Source organism: Boleophthalmus pectinirostris, unplaced genomic scaffold, assembly GCF_026225935.1.
Source record: "Boleophthalmus pectinirostris isolate CB_2022bp ecotype Guang Dong unplaced genomic scaffold, ASM2622593v1 HiC_scaffold_3, whole genome shotgun sequence".
Lineage (NCBI taxonomy): Eukaryota > Metazoa > Chordata > Actinopteri > Gobiiformes > Gobiidae > Boleophthalmus > Boleophthalmus pectinirostris.
In genome coordinates, this window is record NW_026571299.1 from 16,394,514 (window position 1) to 16,414,177 (window position 19,664).

The 19,664-nt window shown below is 37.4% G+C and overlaps 1 protein-coding gene across 1 annotated transcript in view; it reads right to left on the reverse strand.

The window, feature by feature from the left end:
• Window positions 1–19,664, reverse strand: part of LOC110173763 (cadherin-22) — a 202,901-nt gene that overhangs the window by 122,688 nt on the left and 60,549 nt on the right. Inside the window, exon 3 of the mRNA XM_020939773.2 lies at window positions 3,147–3,266. Coding sequence (XP_020795432.2) covers window positions 3,147–3,266 — 120 coding nt within the window. The remainder of the gene's footprint in view (window positions 1–3,146; window positions 3,267–19,664) is intronic.

The following is a 19,664-nucleotide window of genomic DNA, read 5'->3' on the forward strand; positions in this document are numbered from 1 at the left end:
TAAGCTATACAGTTGTGTTTATCTTATATCACATACTACAATTTCAAACTCTAAATTTGATACTAAGGATTTTAATACTCAATACTGAATCCAATAACACTCTTTATTTAGACAACAGAATGCCATTTTCAACATTAAATCATAGTTATTCCTTTTTTATTTACATGTGGTCTTATATGTGTGTAATTCCTCAGTTGTTGGTCCGTGGGCGTATCCTCGTCTATGTGCTCTTATACTTGTTCTGATACAGCTCAAGATCATTCCAGAGCTATTCAGGAAAGATCCACTTTTGTCCTATGAATGTGACTTTTTTAGTATCAGCATTTGTTTAAATAAGTATCAGATTTCAATAGTTTTAGTTATTATTACTTCTGTATTTCTAAGGGTGCACAAATGTGAAATTTTAGGCCAATATTAATATCAGTGTTTTGAGAAAAAAAAAAAAAAACTTAGGGACTGATATTTTCGATATATGTGTGGTTATTTTTACTAAAAAAAATAAAATAAAATCTTTAGAACTCTAGAACTACACAAACACACATGCTACTATATTAGATACAAATAATAAAAAAAAAATCTTACTCAAGCCTCAAAAAGGCACTGTGGGATTTCTTGAATGAATAAAAACAGTAAAGTAATGATGGGGTACAACCATTATTAAAGTAGTGTTTTGCAGAGTTGGTTTCCTAGAAAAATGAAACATAGCTGATACTGTGTCCTTAGGTGATTCTTACGGATGGAAAATTGGATGGATTTTGATGAGATTTCCTAGAAGTGAAATACAAATTGGATTACAAGAAATTATTTGTGTTTGAATCACCCAATGTCATCCTTCAATCCACTTTGGAAATGACTGGACGTGGCTAACAATGCAAACTCCGGACAATAGCAAATCACAGTCATTTACTTCATATAATCATAACTCAGAAAGGAAATACGTGGTTCAAGTATCGCACCTGAGGTTTACAATTCCTAGTAAGAGTAATTTCCTTACAGCTTCCGGTCAATTTGCTTTAATATTTGAATAGTTTCATGACTTGTCTGCTGTGTAGTTTGACATTTGAAAATATGAATCACTGCAATGTTCAGATTTAATTATAGGCTGCTTTAAATTAAATCTCAAGTTATTTTTAATGTTGACAGCATCGACTGACTCATATGAAGTCGCAGCGTCTCAAATGATATATTAACCAAAAGTTTCTTGAAACTTTCTCCAGCTTCCAAAGTCCAGACACTAAAGAGATAAACAAGCATATGTGGTGCTCTGTCGTCTGGAGATACTTATTATCAACTGAGTAGTGCATCCAACTGAGAGCCAAAGCACTGGATCCACTAATGTGCTGCCAGACTGTTCCCCTCAACACACAACAAATATAATGTCTACTTATGAGTCTAATATTAGTGAGGGACTTTGTGATATCGAATGTGAGTAGGGCTGTGTCTGAATGTCCACACTATTCCTTACTAAACACGGGTCACGCCATTGTTTGTGGTGTCCGAAAATGTGGCGCACTCAAAATTTCACACAGTGCACCTTGAAAAGTAGTGGGCCTCGGTGTTTACTAGAGCGGATAATATGGACCACAATGCACTGCGAGAGTCAGAAAAACAACAGCATCCAGTGACAGATCTTTCACTGGACACGACACAACTGAATTAAGCAGATAGAAAGGCTGGATTATCACTCTTCACTTTTATCATCATCTTGACAAAAATGTGTATGGTTTTCATTGGGTCATTAATACCGATGTGCCAGTCTGATCTGATTATTATTTATGACAGAAATCAAGTTTTAACAGGGTTTAGCGGGATTTTTTTTCAACCAGACGCCAGTAGAGGTCTGAGTGTATGAATCGCTTAATGAATGAGTCACCTAAATGTATTCGGGCCTATGTAGTGAACGAGGGTTTAAGGGCTAGGGGGTGAACATTCAGACACAGCCTAGGTTTACAGTTTTTGCCAGTAAGCGACTCAAGAGTTCAAAAAGCCACATTGGTAATATGAATTATAGTTTTCAAAGTTGAACCTACCCTACTACAAAGCAATAAAAATAATTTATAACTTAAAGAACACATATTAAACAAACCTTTTTACTTGTTTCATTATTCCGCAAATGCAAAGTCATCTTCTCTAAGCAACTCAAAAATGCTCCACTTGCATTTTTCCTGGATTGTGGCGACAAAGGTAAGACCTCGAACTTCTCTTATGTTGTTTTTAAGTTCATTACGCATCACTGGACTCATTCTGCAGCCAAATTGAGTTTACAACAAAGCTAATTGTACCTCATAGCGTCAACTATTTGATATGTGTCATGCCGACATAATAAACTTAGTATTAGGCTACGTTTATATGATGACGGTCTGAACAGAAGACGTAAAAGTGGCGTCGCATTTTCACTTTTTATTCCACGTTTAGACAACTGTTTTCGGGAGGAAAACTGCGTGCATACGGTGAAGCAAAAGTGTGTGGAATTCGATTGGGTATGCATGCCAGGCGGCTAGGCGGTGACACTAGGTGGCGATGTATGTGACGCAAACGTGCATGCGACGTGACCAGAGTTTTGCGTCTTAGGCAGTGTGGACAGAAACGCTACGGCGGAGGGTTTTCAACTTTTCCACTCAGGAGGGTGGTTTCAGATTTTTGCGTTTTTAAGCCCCAAAAACGCTGTGACCGTCTAAACAAGAGGCATTTCCGATAAAATACTTTGTTTTTACCCACAAGCGTTCTCATGTAAACGAGCCCTTAATTCAGTTTTTACCTTACCAATTCTATATTAATAGTCAAACTTTTTTTTCTAATAATGCAACTTTTACATCGGTAGTCAAAGTGGCTGTTTACTTAAAAAAACAAATCAATAAATTTGAAGTAATTAAATTAGAGACAGTTACACGCATGCATTTTTGTGCTTGTGTCAACTCCCTGAGCCAAGCCAATACACCATATGTGCACTTGGAGTGCTCACAGTGACTGAAACTTTTGCAAAGCTACCAGCCTCTGGCCAAATCATTTCTTGTTTCTGGCCACAGTGTTTGATTGGACTGGGAATTTGGGTCTCAAAGAATAAAAGCGGTTATAGCAGAGACAAAAGTCAGAGAGCTAAATCTGTAGAGAAGGGATGAAAATGTGTGTGCTATGGTGATCTTTACCTGTGTGTTTCTCCACAGAGAAAAACCTCTCTCCGTCCAGGACGCTGTAGACCACTCTGGCACTGCTACCATACGTCGGGTCATCTGCGTCTATGGCCGTCACTTTCATTATAGATGTGCCTGAACAAAACAGAAATACATGAAGGTTAAAAGGAAAAATTATACAAAATAAATAAAAATACAAAATTATTTTCATTACAGACATTCAGCCAAACAGCAGAAAAAAGTTTCAAAATCAAAAATAATTGTGTTGTGTTAAATTTTCACGTAAAATATCATAGTATAGCAGTATCTCTTTCCATGACACCAATACTCCAGGAAAATACAAATATTTTGAATAGAAAAGATACTGTTTTTAATGATTTACTAAGACCGATACAGACTCAAAGACACATCGAAAAATAAACACATTTTTTAAAATATCACAAAACGTATCCAAATAGGTTGCACAACTGAACTCTTTCAAGACCCTGGACTTGATTTTTTTTCTCATGTATTTGAGTAAAATGTGTCTTGCCCCAGTCCAGACATGTTGTATAAGCAGCTCTTGAGGTCAAAATAAGTCAGCTGTGTATTGTATGCATCTAATTATAAATCATTTTATTGTCAAATAATAAGGAAATACATGTTCGCATGCTAGTTGTTGCTAGTTTTTGCTTTGACGGAAAACTCCACTCTGGTCTCCACGCTTATAAACTCACTGCTGTGAATAATTAGGACTCTCTGAATCCATAACGTAAGTGAGGAATAACTGGACCACTGCCATCTGTTCGAAAGGAAATTGTTCTGTTTATCACATTTAAGATACAAAAAACTCAGGATCAGCAACTTTCAGTAACAATGAACCAGCATTGTATAAAGACATACAGTATTTAAACATCACCAGATCAGAATCACAATCACTTTGACATTCAGCAACCATAAGAACAAATAGCTACCAAAAAAAAGGTATGAAAAATAAATACTATAAATATCAGTAGTATAAAAATAAATACTAAAATAAATATCAGTATCACAGTAAACTAGTAAAAATAAAATAATAATAAGTCTATCTTTTTGTAAATGATCTCATTACATTACATTAATTGCCTACTAAACTGATATATACCCTGAAATATATAACCAATCCAGTACATTACAATTAAAGGATAATTCCTAATCCTTCTTAATCTCTGAGCCTCAATATTTTGGATGTAGTCTACAAACGCTTTCATTCTGTGTTCCCTGAAAACAGTGAGTGAGGGTGGTTCAAAAGCTTTTCACTTAAGACACAGGGAGGCACAGGCACACTCTAGTCACTTGTGTACACCATGTGCACTTAGATGAGACACAACATGTAGTCTTTTCTGGTGCTTTTAGACTATGATAAAAGCTCCCAAATTCCCATGAACAATTACGAGCTCTTTGGCCCAAAACACAGCCACGTCTGCTTCAAATCATTATCCCCATCCTCATTTATCATATTATTTGTCAAGTGTTTGATAACACAAGCCCCTGGCACAGACTACACAGCAGCAGTTCCTATTTTAGCGCACGCTTTAGTTAAATCTCAGCCTGGAGCTCAGAACATTTTAAGATGCTTTTTAAAGATCCTTTTTAGGCTAAAGGCATCTCCATATGCGCCGTCGGCAGGTGAACTCGATCCATAAATACGCACAAAGGGAGAGAGGTATACGTTCACTACCTTGGAACTTTTAGCACAACAAAGGCATTTTTTCAAGTAATAGCATAAAAGTGGTGTAGGTCTAAAAAAAGGTTTTATTTAGTCAAAATGGCAACCCCCATACACTAGACTTGTGAGGAAGTCACTTTTTGTTTTAAGTTTAATTCCAAAATAGTGTTCTAATCTTAACTCAGATTCAAATAAACCTGAGCTATTTTAGCAGGTCTCAAACACTGCTCTCAAATGTAGTAAAATAAAACAGTATCCACTATACAATTTACTTACGCAAAGTGCACATACCAAAAAGTGTACAGTACTTTTACTTTTGTACTTTGTAATTTTTTGATGCGTAGAAACAACCCTGAAATGAGTTGTACACATTTATTAACCTGGAATGGCTTTTAAATTTGTTTTTACATCCAACTGAGAGAAAAAAACATACATCTTTCTCATCTACATATGCCACATTTTTTTTCCACAACAAAATCATCTGTATTTCATCAAAATAGCTTTAAGTTTGCCCATTGGAGGTGCCATATTTGTTTTTTTTGGGCTCTTCATTTCTGGCTTTAGCCCAAACTATAATATTGCCCTGTGACTGGTTTTGCCATCAGGGTTAGGGCACTGTAGACCATAAGGCTGTGCAATTAATTGAATTTTGATTGCGATTTCGATTTTTGTGTGAAACAATCTACAAACTCATATAATCGAGTTGAAATGAAAGCTTAACAAAATTGTATAACATTTTTTTTATATAAATAAGTATATTTATTTCATTTTTTAAAATGTAGAGAGCTGGCTATATAGTTTATTTTGGATACATTTATGTTTTTCTATTACTTATTTCATGTTCAAAGTATATTTTATTCATTTTATGTTTTATACATTGCAAAACTGCTCTAAGGTATATATTGGTAACCTATATTTATTTGAACGTTTTGCATAAATTATCAATAGCAAAGTGTTTTTTGAGAGAGAATCTGAATGAATGCATCGTGTAAGTAAAAAAAAAGATTGTTTGAATAATTCTGATTTCAGTATTGACCAAAATAAGTGGGATAATGATTTTTTCCATAATTGAGCAGCCCTAATAGACCAGGACTAAAACTGCTCTAAACCACCAACGTTTTCTTAATTTCTTCTTTGAATAAAGCATCCTGACCGCTGACTACCACCAGACCAGATTCAGTCCTCACTTCTCGCTTTGAGAAGCCCGGCTCTTCTACAGTAATGGGCGCCCTGCTCAGGTTCTATAGGTCTTCAAGGACAGGCAGTGAGTCTTTTGTGCGTGTCCCCTGGGCCCGGCGCCGGGTAATTACTGACAGCCGGTGTTGTCCGCCAAAGGTCACGCTGTAGCCTTCCTCAGAGCCCTGTCATGCCACTGTCTAGCCTCATAATGGCCGTATGCTAATGGTGCTAATTAATGAGACTTGTGTTTGTTTCCTGTCATCTGCCGGGCGGCTCTTGAGGGTTGGACATAGGGGGGAGGAGAGGACCGGAGATTATCATTAAAGTCAACCGGCCATTAAATCCGACAGCTCACATCACTACCCCGCTGCGGTCACCTATGGAGCACTCTGCTAACGACAGGGTTCGCGCGGTGAGCTAGCGGCTAACGGCTAATCAGGCTATTTATGACGGTACAGGCTACGAGCTAAGTGGGTATTTGTGCAGCGGATGGAAGGGAATGTGTTCAGAATGATTAGGTTACTTCTAGCAGTAGTGGTTCTGCTTAAGTTTGGTTTAAAGCTAAATCATCTTTACATTATTATTATTTACATTTGAATTAGTATCTAAATCAGAGGTGCCCAAAGTGGGGCCTGCGGGTCAAACTCGGCCGTCCAGAGAGACTGAAAGGTTTTCATTCCACACTCTTCTCTCTAATTTATGTAATTAATGTCTCTTTCTCTTTTTTAATTTTAATCTTTAATTATATGATGATTATTTATGTTTTGATTAGTTTTTATTGTGATTTTAATGTTTTTCTTGTTCTGTAAAACACTTTGAATTATTTTGTGTACGAATTGTGCTATACAAATAAACTTGCCTTGGCTAATTTGGCCACGAGGAAGCTCAGAGATTTTAAGAAGAATCTACTGTGATTAAATATTGTATTGTAAAGACAATTTAATTACATTTTGTTGCAGAAGAAAAACAAAAATCAAGTTAATATAACCTGAATTAAGAACATTAAGACCTGAATTGATTTGAGTAAGTTTCACATGAAGTAAAATTATCTACCAATAAAACAAGTCTTTTTGTAGTTGAAATACTCCTATTTACCCTGAAGATAAGAAAAAAATAACTCTTTGTACTTAAAATAAGAAACTAAATCATATGTTTGAATTAACTGGTAGATAATTTTACTTGTCAAGATAAAGGTGGAGGGTCTGCCACCTAAAATCTTATCGTTAGAATGTTCCACAATATAGATTAAACCCATCTGTCATGAGGGATACAAGCAGGACTACACTACTGTATTTTTCAGACTATAAATCACACTTTTTTCATGGTTTGGATGGTCCTGCGACTTATACTCCGGTGCGACTTGTATACTAAAATTTTCACACTGACAGTCTCGAGAGGGGCGCTCTAGGCTTGTGTGTCAGTATTTGCTACTACTGTACCACAGTCACTTCGCTCTACTGCACATGCCTCCTGCAGAAAAAGCCACTGTCCTGCTGCAAGTAGTGAAATATTATCGAGCAGCAAAAAGAAAGTTTGGAGTGAGCGAGAAACTTGTAAGGGACTGGTGAAAAGCGGGGATGGAGAACACAGCTTCATGGTAATCGGGAGGGTCCGCAGTGCAACTTTCCTGCAAGTCATTGGATGAATTGACAAAGTACGGACAGTGACAACTGTCAGGGAATTCTACCCTAAGACATCAAATTACATTAAATAAAGACACACCAAAACGAGACGGCTTAGTTTTTACTTGCGCAAGGAGAGAGCTGTCCGAACACTGTCTGACCCTCTTCTGACAGCTACTCCCCAACAGCAGGTTTTATTGCAGTCATTTACAATGATCACATGCTAACAATCTTTAGGCTAAACCACCCCCCATTTCACACTTGATTACAGGCTCCAGGTGATAAACAATTTGGTCAGTTTTCTCCCAAAAACTTATGCTAACCACATGAGGGAAAAAACCCTTAGCTGTCTTCTCATGGGTGACTCAGTAGATTAGCTTAATGAGTCAGGAGTTCTTGAACTAGGACATATGATATACATATGGAAAAAAAACCAAAAACGCAATTGTTGATAACTTTAATCACACACACAAATGATTATGATTTTAAAAGATTCATAATATTTAAAATAACACATAAATTCTTTCACAACAACCAAAACCATCCTGTCGGGATTCAGAAAGGTCGGAATATTTCTAACTGGAACTGATGCTAAATCTGACGACAGCTACACAGAAGAGGAAGTGGTGCTCCGTTTTCCTCATCTATCTACAGTTTACCTTGCGCAGAAGTGAAACCGAGAATGAAGAATTCAATGAATTTAGTGATTTGGAGTGAGATCATGAGTTATGTGTTGTTATGTTCTGTTGTTTATGCTATAGTTATCTGAATAACTGTTAATATGTTACATCAACATATTAACGCCTATTCAGCCTGTTGTTCTCTGTTCTGTTACTATAACTTGCCTTTCAAGATGAAATTTCAGTTCCTAGTTAATGATTTTATAAAATAAATTTTCCCAAAAAGCGTGACTTATAGTCCACTGCGACTTATATATGTTTTTTCTTCTTCATTATGCATTTTTTGGCTCGTGCAACTTATACTCCAGAGCATTTATATGGTACATTACAGCACTACACTGCATTACAGTTCAGATCTGTGGAGAGTCGCCACTATTCACAGAAGGAATTATGGTATTTTTGAGCAGCAGAAACTCCCGTAATGAATAAACGTTGATATGTTTAATGTCACGCCATGGGAAATCTCCTCAAATCAAGTCAAATCTTCTTAATTTGAGTAATTTGAACTTACTTAGCCATTACGTTTTGCAGTGAGAGCGCATCAAATTCCACTTTGCACAGACCTCGTCACATCGACAAGATCAAGCTAAGCACCTACTTCGCATTTACACCGTCACTATAAAGCAAATAGTTCCATAAAACCCCACACTGCCCACTCTAATTCTCTGAGCACGAGGCTAAACTCCCTTATCTCCCCCCCATATTAAAAACACAAAACTATATTTTCATCATTGGCGGGATGCGGGGGTTGCTAATTCGCCCTATACCTGCTCCTATAGCTCTCTCTTCTGGATTATGGCCTTATCTTAATTCTCCCCAGGTAACAATCAGTTTGACAGCGAGCTTTCCCAGGCTACGGGCAGTCAGTCACGTCCAGCAGAACTATATATATGCAAATTCTATGTTATTGTGTTTTTATTAAAAGAGGAATGGGATGTGTTTGGAAGTCTGGATTGCTATTAAAGCACTGGAGTCTTATATTGTGATTACAATGCGTGCTGTCATGGCCCACCACTTGACGCACTTCAAGGAGCACAGTTTAAGATTTACATGTTAATGGTGCTATTACTGCAATTTACAAATAATTAGTTGAGATTACGCTAATAACATGCGAGCTACATGATGTGTTTATTAATGAACAGTTACTTTTGCTTTGGAAGAGTGAGGGGGGCCCATGTTTAAAGATGGAGTGTGGGTGTAATTATGTTTTTGTACTTGATTTTAACAGTCTTGCAAAAGTGAAAAACAGAACTACACTATTTTTTGGACTAAGTCACACTTTTGTTCATGGTTTGGGTGGTCCTGGAACTTATATTCCAGTGCGACTTATATATTCAAATTTTCATATTGACAGCTGCGAGAGGGCGCTCTAGGCTTGTGTGTCAATATCTGCTACTACTATTACTCCTGTACCACCGTCATACTGTACATACTGCGTATGTTTCCTACAGAAAGAGCCGCTGTTCTGTCCATGGATCTACTGAGAAGACTGAACACAAATGTCCCCAAAAAGAAAATGATATTTTGCAGATTACAAGCTGCAAGTAGGGAAATATGCAGCCAAAAAATGGTAATTGAGCAGCAGAAAGAAAATTTGGAGTGAGCGAGAAACTTGTGACACCGGGTGAGTATGCCATGCAACTTTCCTGGAAGTCACTGGATGAATTGACAAAGCCTGGACTTCAGTGACAACCGAAACCATCCTGTTGGGGTTCAGAAAAGCCAGAATAATTCTAACTGGAACTGATGCTGAGTCTGACGACAGCTACACAGAAGAGGAAGCGGCGTTCTGTTTACCTCCGGAGGCTGCGGAGTTGCTCAGAAGTGACACCGAGGATGAAGAATTCAATGGATTCAGTGATTCAGAGTGAGATGGAGAGTTTGGTAAACTTGTTCTGTTCTGTTGTTTATGCTATTTTTTATCTGAAGAAGTGTTCATATGTTCTGTTAGCAGCCTGTTGTTCTCTGTTCTGTTGTTATTTATAACTTGCCTTTCAAGATGAAATGTCAGTTCCTGGTCTCTGATTATATAAAATGTATTTCCCCAAAAGTGTGGCTTATAGTCTCTTCTTCTTATATAGTTCTTCTTCTTCATTACGCATTTTTAGGCTGGTGCGACTTATACTCCGGAGCGACTTATAGTCCAAAAAATATGGTAGTTCATTTTAAATCTAGACTTTATTGATCCACAAGGGACATTACTTGGACACAGTAACTTATACTGTGCGTCACATCATATAATAACAAAGAGAAAATGGCTAGTTTAAAAAGCCCAAGAACCATGATGGGTTAAACTTTACAAGGTCTTTTCACAACTCTCACAGACAAGTGTGGAGTTTTGCTATGACGGTAAAACTAACAACAACTGGCAATGGTAACGTGCACTTCCTGATTCTCAGATAATAAAACTGCTGACAAATGCAGACAGCGTGCAGCAGATGTATTTTGATTTCGAAAGCTGCTTATACAATATATCACACTCTGTATACTTAAATTGCTGAAAAGTTGAACTAATGTGTTGTCTGTTTTGAATGAGATTGGGCCAGAGGTTAGAGTAGGGTTTGAATCCCTGTAGTGTCCTTGAGCAAAACACTTCACACACCTTGTTAAATTAATGTGGTTTTTACATGCATGATGGTGGTCGAAGTAGCCATTATCTGTTTGCAAATTGGACTATTACTACTACTATGAGTACACCTACTACTAGTAGTACTACTATGCCTTTGCAAAGAGTGTGACATTAAAGTGACTTTGAATGCGATTTTGACTCTGGATGTGACATTTGGGTAATTTACATGCTAATTTTGTCGCGGTGGATTTGACAAAATTTCATTACTAGACAGCTACTCAACAAAGCTGAAAATTTCAAAACATTTGCATAAAAATGGCATATTACAACAAACAAGCAAAAGGAATGACATTGTGAAATTTTCATTATTTGATTTAAAGGTCCTACATTGCCCAGAATTTATTTAATTTAACTCTAAGTCGTGTTATAATGTGTTTACGTCCTCAAAAACATACCTGGAGTTGTGTTTTGTTTCATTCACATGTTGGTTTGTTTTTTTACTGTTTGAGAGACAAACTCAGCCTAAATATGCAGGATTTGTGTGCTAAACCTGTAAATGAAATGGTATTTGTACAACATTATAACATAGATCAGAAAATAGCATGACATGGGCCCTTTCATTTACTTTTAGGGTTGCCAGGTCACACTCACTATCAGCTTGAAAGTCATCACCCACATGTCTTTAGGCCTCAACTAATTCACACAGCCTGCAAATATTTACAAAGTGGATTTCAACCTCAAAGTTAATTATGAAAAAAATAAAAAAATAAAAATCTTTATCATTGCCATTTACATATTATGCAAATTTTGGCACAATAGATTTCACAGGGTTTAATAGCTGCACAACGCTCCATCAGTTTAGTTGTTGCAAATTACTTCGTTTACCTAATTATAAATCATGATGGATGAAATAAGGTAATAAATATGTCACGGAGGGGCTTTGTTAATGGGACTCAGGCATCAAGGAGGCTGTTTAGCGCAGCGGGGTGGGAAAGCCTGGTTGACTTGGTTTACACGGCAAGGCAATACCACAATGACAAAGGGGTTTTATTATTTAAAGGTGCATTGTGTAACTCATCTGGTAGAGGGTCCGTCAAACGCTTTTCTTCATAGAGATTTTGTTGCTGTGTCTGGAAATTTTCTAAACCTTTTTATCTTCATGGAGACCAAGTATTTTTGAGCTATAAAACAATTTGTAATTTAATAAATGTAAAGTAGACCTGTTTAATGTCATACTGTGGAACATTATATGCCATTGCTTTGCCTGGAAACAGAAACAAACCGGTTACAGGCCCTCAACCAACAAAGTTACATCATGCAGCTTTAACAGAGACATATTATGTAAAGTCATTTTTTTAGAGCTTTTGAAGAAGAAAGATGGAAGAAGAAAGATGGAAGAGGAAGAAGGAGAAGACGAAGATGGAAGAAGACGAAGAAGAAGATGAAGAAGAAGACGACGAAGAAGATGAAGAAGAAGACAAAGAAAATGAAGATGAAATTTATATGAACCCACCGAATTCATGACAGAGTTTAAAAAATGATGTGATTTCATATGTACATTGATCATGGCGCTTTACAAATATTTACATATATAGTTAAAATTAATTTCATACTATGGTCGTACAAACTAATAAAAATGATAAAGAAGGCACAGAAGTTAATCGTTATAATCATATCAAAATATGCAAAATGACAATGAGAAAAATGTAAGTATTTTTTATTATTTATTTTTTTCTTTATGGTCGCACAAACACTTATAATAATGACAAAGAAGACACAAAATTTATCGTTTATGGTATCAAAAGAAAAGGTAATGTTAAAGAAAAGTATGTGTTTAGTTAATAGCCATGGTTTACTTGTGCTTTCAATCATATTATCCAACCCGGAAATCAGTGGCCTTGTTTATTTTATTAAGTCGTTTTAGATCAATATCATGATTTAAAATGTCCAAAATATAAAGATATATAATAATGCACAGGTATCACATTGTCTAACTATATAGCATACAAAAAGCACAATATGTCTTCTTTAAAGTGCATATGACAAGTCTTCATATTTTTTGAAGTATTACCTGGTTTGATGGGATAGTACCTGTGGTTGTATTTATCATAAAACTTTGCATCAGTCAGGTGGAAAAAAAGTTGAGAAAAAAAGTACAAAAATACAAGAAGTCGAAATACATTTATATATGCCATCATCTCCAAAAATTATAATTAAATTAGCAGATTAAACTTTACACAAACTAGACGTATTGTTATTTATTTATTTTTGTCTAATCATAATTATTGTGTAAGTTTGACAAGCGTTGGTCCTTATTAACTTTATGGTTGGAAAATTATAAACATCTTCCACACTAAAACTAGAAAAAAGTATGCTTTATTTTATTTTATTTTGGTTTAGTTTAGTTTTATTTATGTATCTATTTATTTATTTATTAAACTTATTTATTTATTTACTTATTTATGTTTAATTTATTATTAATATATTTAATTTATTTATATTTTTTTATTATTATTATTATTATTATTATTATAAATCTAATATATATGATGAAGGAGAAGTCTAGCCTGTTATACACTGTAATCCTGTTGCGGAGTCAAAGGCTTGGGCGTGATTGGACATTGAATTATCCATGTGTTTATTGTGTATTCCAATGTGGCTGTTTCCATTATTCTAAAGGGAGAAGGGCTCTGCTTATGAGGCTAAATGGAGTGTGAGAACAAGCAGCTAAAACACTTAAGTCAATGGAAGAGCAACGGGGAAGTGGCTGATTTAGTCCTTCTTTTCAATTCAGTTCACTGGGAGACTGGAGCACTCCTTTGGGATGGTTAAGTGGTCGGAAATAATGCCACTAAGAAAGTGTTTTTGAAATTTAAAAAGTCACAAATTGTGCTTTAAGTTCCTGAATTTCCTTTCATGCATTGTACAAAATGGACTTTACTTTAATTAAATTTTCTTTTCACCTGTTTTCAGATAAAAAGCACCAAATGATACAGAGCTCTAAAATTTTGTTGGTGGAATATGGTGAAGATGTTTTTTTTTTTTTTTTTCTTTTTTCTTGGATTAATGTACAGTCATCACTGTTGGCATTTTTAATTAGCTGAATAGAATGGTAACAATAAAAAATTTTCCTGGTAGGCAGTCCCCAGTTGTTCCCCATGTTAACGTCCCCATGTTAACGTTTTCTTGGAATGTTCCACAGCATGACATTACACACAAACCTCAACTTACATTTATTCAATCACATGATTTGTGCAAACATACACATAGCAAAGAATTACATTTGGGAAGTGACTATTAAAACTAGAAATCCATTAAAAGACAGTCATAGTTAAGAAATATACATAATTCATGCCTTCAGTTTTGGCCATACCAGCTTGTCAAAGTCTGATCCTGTCAGATTTCAGAAGCTAAGCAAGTCTGGGCCTGGTTAATACTTGGATGGGAGACCACTGGGAAAATCAAGTGCCACAGTGGGACACCAGTTGCACAAACTGTCGTGTCCTTAGGCAAGACTAGGGATGGGCATTTGATGAAATTTTCTTAATCGATCGTCGGAAGAATTAACGATCGATTATCGATTAATCATTAACGTTTTTATATTAAAATGATCATCATTATTATTACTATCTGCACTACTAATCTGCATAAATAAATTCAACTTTACGACATATAAACCGTAACGACTCTAGAGCCACTTCAATCCTTTTGACATTCTAATGTGTTTAATTCAGTTTTGCGCAACTCTCACAGAAACAAAACTTAAAACCGCATCGCTAATTTGCATAAACTCAGCGAAGATAAAACTACAGCTCTTGTGTCGCTGATGCGGTCAATTTCTGTCGGATTAAAAGACATGATTCAGTGGAATACAGGTTAGTGTGACCATATTTACGTTTGTCAAAACCAGGACACTGTACGGGAGGAGGGAGGTGGGGACTCGTCATCGACATTGCGCGACTCTCACCTGGTAAAACTTTTTCCCACTGGACACCGAAACATATGTGCTGCTTTGTACACTGTGCACAAGGACTCCCACTTGTCCCGAACGCAACGGAAAGCATGGAATTTCTTGTACAAATCATCGTATTTGTGCTTCGGTACGCTGCAGACTGACCGAATGTTTGTGTTTGCTCGCTCCTTCTGATGCAGAGAGACACATGTACGGACCCCTGTTTGGTCCCTACGCTACGCACAGCAACCTACATTCGGTTTGTCGATTAAAATTAACGTAATCGATGAAATTCTTAATGATCAATTATCGATTAATCGATTAATCATGCCCATCCCTAGGCAAGACACTTTACTCTCATTGCTTAGTATAAAAGTGGTGTGTGTATGAGTGATGGTGATCGTTGGATGGCGCAGATTGGCAGCCTCGCTTCCATCAGTCTGCCCTAGAGCAGCTGTGTCTACAATAGTAGTTTACCACCACTGAGTATGGAGTGAATGAATACTGCTCTGTAAAGTGTATTTGAGTGTCGAGAAATGTGCTATATAAAACTGATGCATTATTATCATTATTATTTAATTAAAGGTGCACTATGTAACCTTTCAGGTAGACGGTCTGAGACCTGCTGTCCCCATGAAGATGTTATTGCTTTGTCTAAAATGTCACACACTTTCCATGTTGCATTTATTTTATAACAGGGGATTTCTGCTCAATAATACCTTAAAAACATTACCTCACCGGCCAGAACCACACACTTTGACAAAACTTTAAAGAAAAAATGATGATCTGGAGTCGTGTCTTTCTTATTTGAGAAGGTGTGCTTGACAGGGGGATTAAACAATCAGAGCAGGACTGTTCACGTAAAAAAAAAAAAAAAAAAACACGGCTACTTACATGTAAAAAAGAAGAGGAAGAAGAAAAAAAAAACATAGGACTGAGAAATGATGCAGAATTTCTCAGAATCAGCTATCAAAGCACCAACCTCTTCATCTCAGGTAAAAGAAATTATATATTTTGTTCTGAATTAAAATTTTCAAGAATCTTCTGCATTTGAGAGACATGTGCAGCAGTGTTTGGACCATCTTCAGTTTGGACTTAGATTTTTCACATTTCTCCACAGATCTGGCCTGTAAATGACCACCTGCTTGTCTTCATCAATAAAAAGTTTACAATGTCATACTGTGTAAATCCAGGCAAAGCAATAACATCTCCATGGAGACAAGCAGGTGACAGTCCCCCGTCCACTTTAAAAATGACGTAGTGTACCTTTAAGCACCTCAAATCTGAAATCTATAACACGGCCCGCTCTGGAAGTGCACAGCTGCTTTTGGACTCGAGTGCGTTATGAAGTCTCGCCCGGTTGGCTGAGACTATATTGTTTGATTTATGCGTGACTCGGCTTTAATGGCGTCAACACTGTCTATCGGTATGGCTCCCCAGCCCATTGCAGCACCCTTGGGTGGGAAGGGGGAGCCACAATTACTGCTAGGAAACCCGGGAACTGCCTGCGCACATATGAGACACTAGACTGACAGCTATTTAAGAGGCAGCCTCGTAAAAGAGATTTGTGCCCATCGGTGGTGACGACCAGAGGGGAGGGGGGGGCGACTGCCGCTTCCTCTCCCCGATTCGAGTCCCCCGATCTGGGAGAGCGAGCGTGGAGCCCCCACCCCCCTTCCTCTCCGCATTATGGATCGTTTAGCCGGGCCATAAAAGCTGAGGTGTTCTCACATGAAAAGTTATTCGTTCGCTGCCTTCCTCAACGTGATTCATTCCGGGCTCTGTTCATATCCACGGGCCAAGAGGAAGAACGGAAGAGAGAGAGAGAGAGAGGAGGAGGAAAGGGAGAGGGAAAGGGTGAGACGGATGAACAGGTAGATGGAGGAGAAGAGATAGTGGCGCAGTTAACTTGACGGAGATGAAAGATAAAAAGAAAAGAAGTAAAACCGAAAGCAGGACAAACGAAAAGACGGAGAAAGAGAGGGTGAGGACGGAAGGAAAGGGCAAGAAAGAGAGAGGAGGAAAACTAGTGACAAACAAAAGAAAGGAGGAGAAAATAAAAAGTTAAGGACGGAGAGGGTAAGAGGACAGAACTGAAATATAGAGGACAAGGGAAAGACGGAGAGAGAAAGAGGAGGAGAGATAAATTAAGAGGAAGAGATAGAGACAGAGAGAGTTAGAGAAAAGGGAGCCAAGAAGACAGAAAACGGAAAAAGGAGGAGAGTTTGAGAGGGACATACAGGGAAAGATAGATGGAGGGAGAAAAGAGACAGAGAAGGAAGAGGAGAAAGAAAGTAAGACAGAAAGAAAAGAGGAAAGTGGCTCAGGGGGATAAACATGGAGAGATGGAGGACAGACAAAAAAGAAGGGAAGGAGAGGAAGAAATGAAGAAAAGGAGAGTGGTAGAGATAAAAAGAGGGAGACGCAGTGAGAAGGAAAAGAGAAAAAGAAAGACACCAGGAAAACCAGGGAGAGAGAGAGAGCAGAAAGGGAATATGTGAAAGAAAAATCTAATAATAAGGATATGAAAGAGGGATGCAGAAAGATAGAAAAGTTGAGAGGGAGAAGGACAGAGGTAGAAGGAAATGAAGGGAGGGAGAGACAGATAATTAGAAAGAACGAAAAAGAGAGATGATAGAAAGGAGGGACAGTGAAAGAGACAGATGAAGGAAGGAGGAAAAGAAAGACAGCAAGGACATGACGGAGAAAAGAGATTTTTTTATGAAGATGGAGCTAGAAGGAAAGCAAAAGAGGGTTTGGCGAAGAGAAAGAGAAAGAAACAGAGAGAGCAGAAGAGGAAGGAGAAGGACAGAGTAAAAGGGAGGAAGAGCGCAAGATAATTAGAGAAGGAAAGAAAAAGAGAGAGAGAGGATTAGAGGAAGAATATGGGAGTGAAAGATTGGAACATAAAAGATGAGAGGAAGAAATGTTTGTTTTTTTTGAGATGGAGGGAGAAAGAAAGCGAAAGAGGCAGGCAGAGAGAGAAACAGAGGAGAGGAACAGGACGGACAGTAAAAGGGAGGAAGAGACTGAGATAATTAGAGAGGGAAAGAGAGAGAGAGGAGAAGAGGAAGAACGTGGGAGACAGAAAGTACAATATAAGTAAGATGGAAAGGATGATGGAAAGGAGAGAGAGGGAAAGACAGATGAAGAAGGGAGGAAAAAATAAGGAGAGAAACATTGGAACATAGAAAAGGCAAGAGGAAGACTTTCATGAAGATGGAGGAAGAAGGAAAGCGGAAGAGGGACAGGCAAGGAGAATTAGAGAGGAAAAGAGGAAAGAGGAAGAGGATGGGGAGAAGAACAGAGTACATGTGAGGAGGAAAGCTAGATAATTAGAGAGGGAATGAGAAAGAAAGAGAGTGAGAGCAAGAGAAAGATGAAAAAGAGAGGAAGGAGGGAAAAGACATGACTGGGAGAGATAAAGAGATAGGGACATAGAAAAGATGAGAGAAAGAAATATTTGATTATAAAGTTGGAGGGAGAAGGGAAGCGAAAGAGAGAAAGACAGGGAAAGAGAGAGGAAAGGAGGAAGAGAGTGAGAATAAAGTTTAAAGGGATGAGAAATCTCCAGTGCAGTAAAAGCCAATGGCGTGCTAACATTGATCCTGTACCAGATCCTCTCCAGAGTTCCACTCTGTTTTTCATCCCTTCCATCTGAGGCTGTAAATCTGCACTTTGTTAGCTTCTCTACTTTAATAGATGGCCTTATTATTTGTTTTGTGTGGGAATAAAAGTCAACCAGGGTGCTGTGTTAAATATCTGGGGAAATCTACGGCAAGATGGAGCAGATGGTGACAACAAAAACTGTTTTTGACAGATAAGTTACGGGGCTTGTGCACATTTTTATTATTTTTTTTAATCCATCCGAGCAACATTTGTCTTGATCCAGTACAGATATATTGTATAAGCAGCTCTTCAGATCAAAAGTCTGCTCTGTGCTCATCTAATTATAAAGTGTTTCATTGTTCAAGGATATGGAAGTGCACAGTTAGCATGCTGGTTCGTGTTAGTTTACTGTGGCAAAACTCAAGTCTGACCAGTGAAAAGTGCTTATAAACTCAATGCAGTGAATCCACTGTGCACTGTTTCCATCTAAACATAAAGTGTTTTTATTATAATCAGCGTGTGCACAGTTAGATAGTTTTAGTTTAGTTTTGTTTTTTTGTTTTTTTTTTAAGATTTACCAAAATGTCACTCTCTGAAAGTTGTAAAAAGCAAGTGACTTGCCCAAGGACACAATAACAGCATTCAACTGAGCGAGACGGAATCACATAGTTTAGTTTAGTTCAGTTTGTTTATTTGTTTATTTATTTATTTATTTATCAGGGACAATGCACATAAAAACACTGAGCTACACAAAGAGGTCATATGCTTGTGCTAGGTTATAGCAAAATAGCTCATTTCCACCTTCAGTCCCTGCAAGATGATGTTATAAATGGCGTAAATGCCAATAAAATACAATGCACTGTATAGTGATGCAATCATTCATCCAGTCAGTCAATAAGTAAAACTATATTCCCATTCAGTCTCAGTCATCACATCCATACACTATCTCTGGGTCAGTGGATTTGACCGCTCAAACAATGATGTTTATGTCGAGAGGAGAATTCAAACCACCAAACTTCAGATCAATGTCCACTGAAACGCTCTTACCGACTGAGCTACTGCCGCCCACCATTAGGATGCTTGGAATTCATGTGGTAAGTGAGAAATAACTTTGGACCACTGCAAACTGTTTAAAATGAACTTGTAAGTTTTGAAGACAGTACCAATCAGATACAGTGTCTTTAAACTGGTGTCTTTTTAATGTGTTGGATAATGTGTACTTGATATGAGGTGCT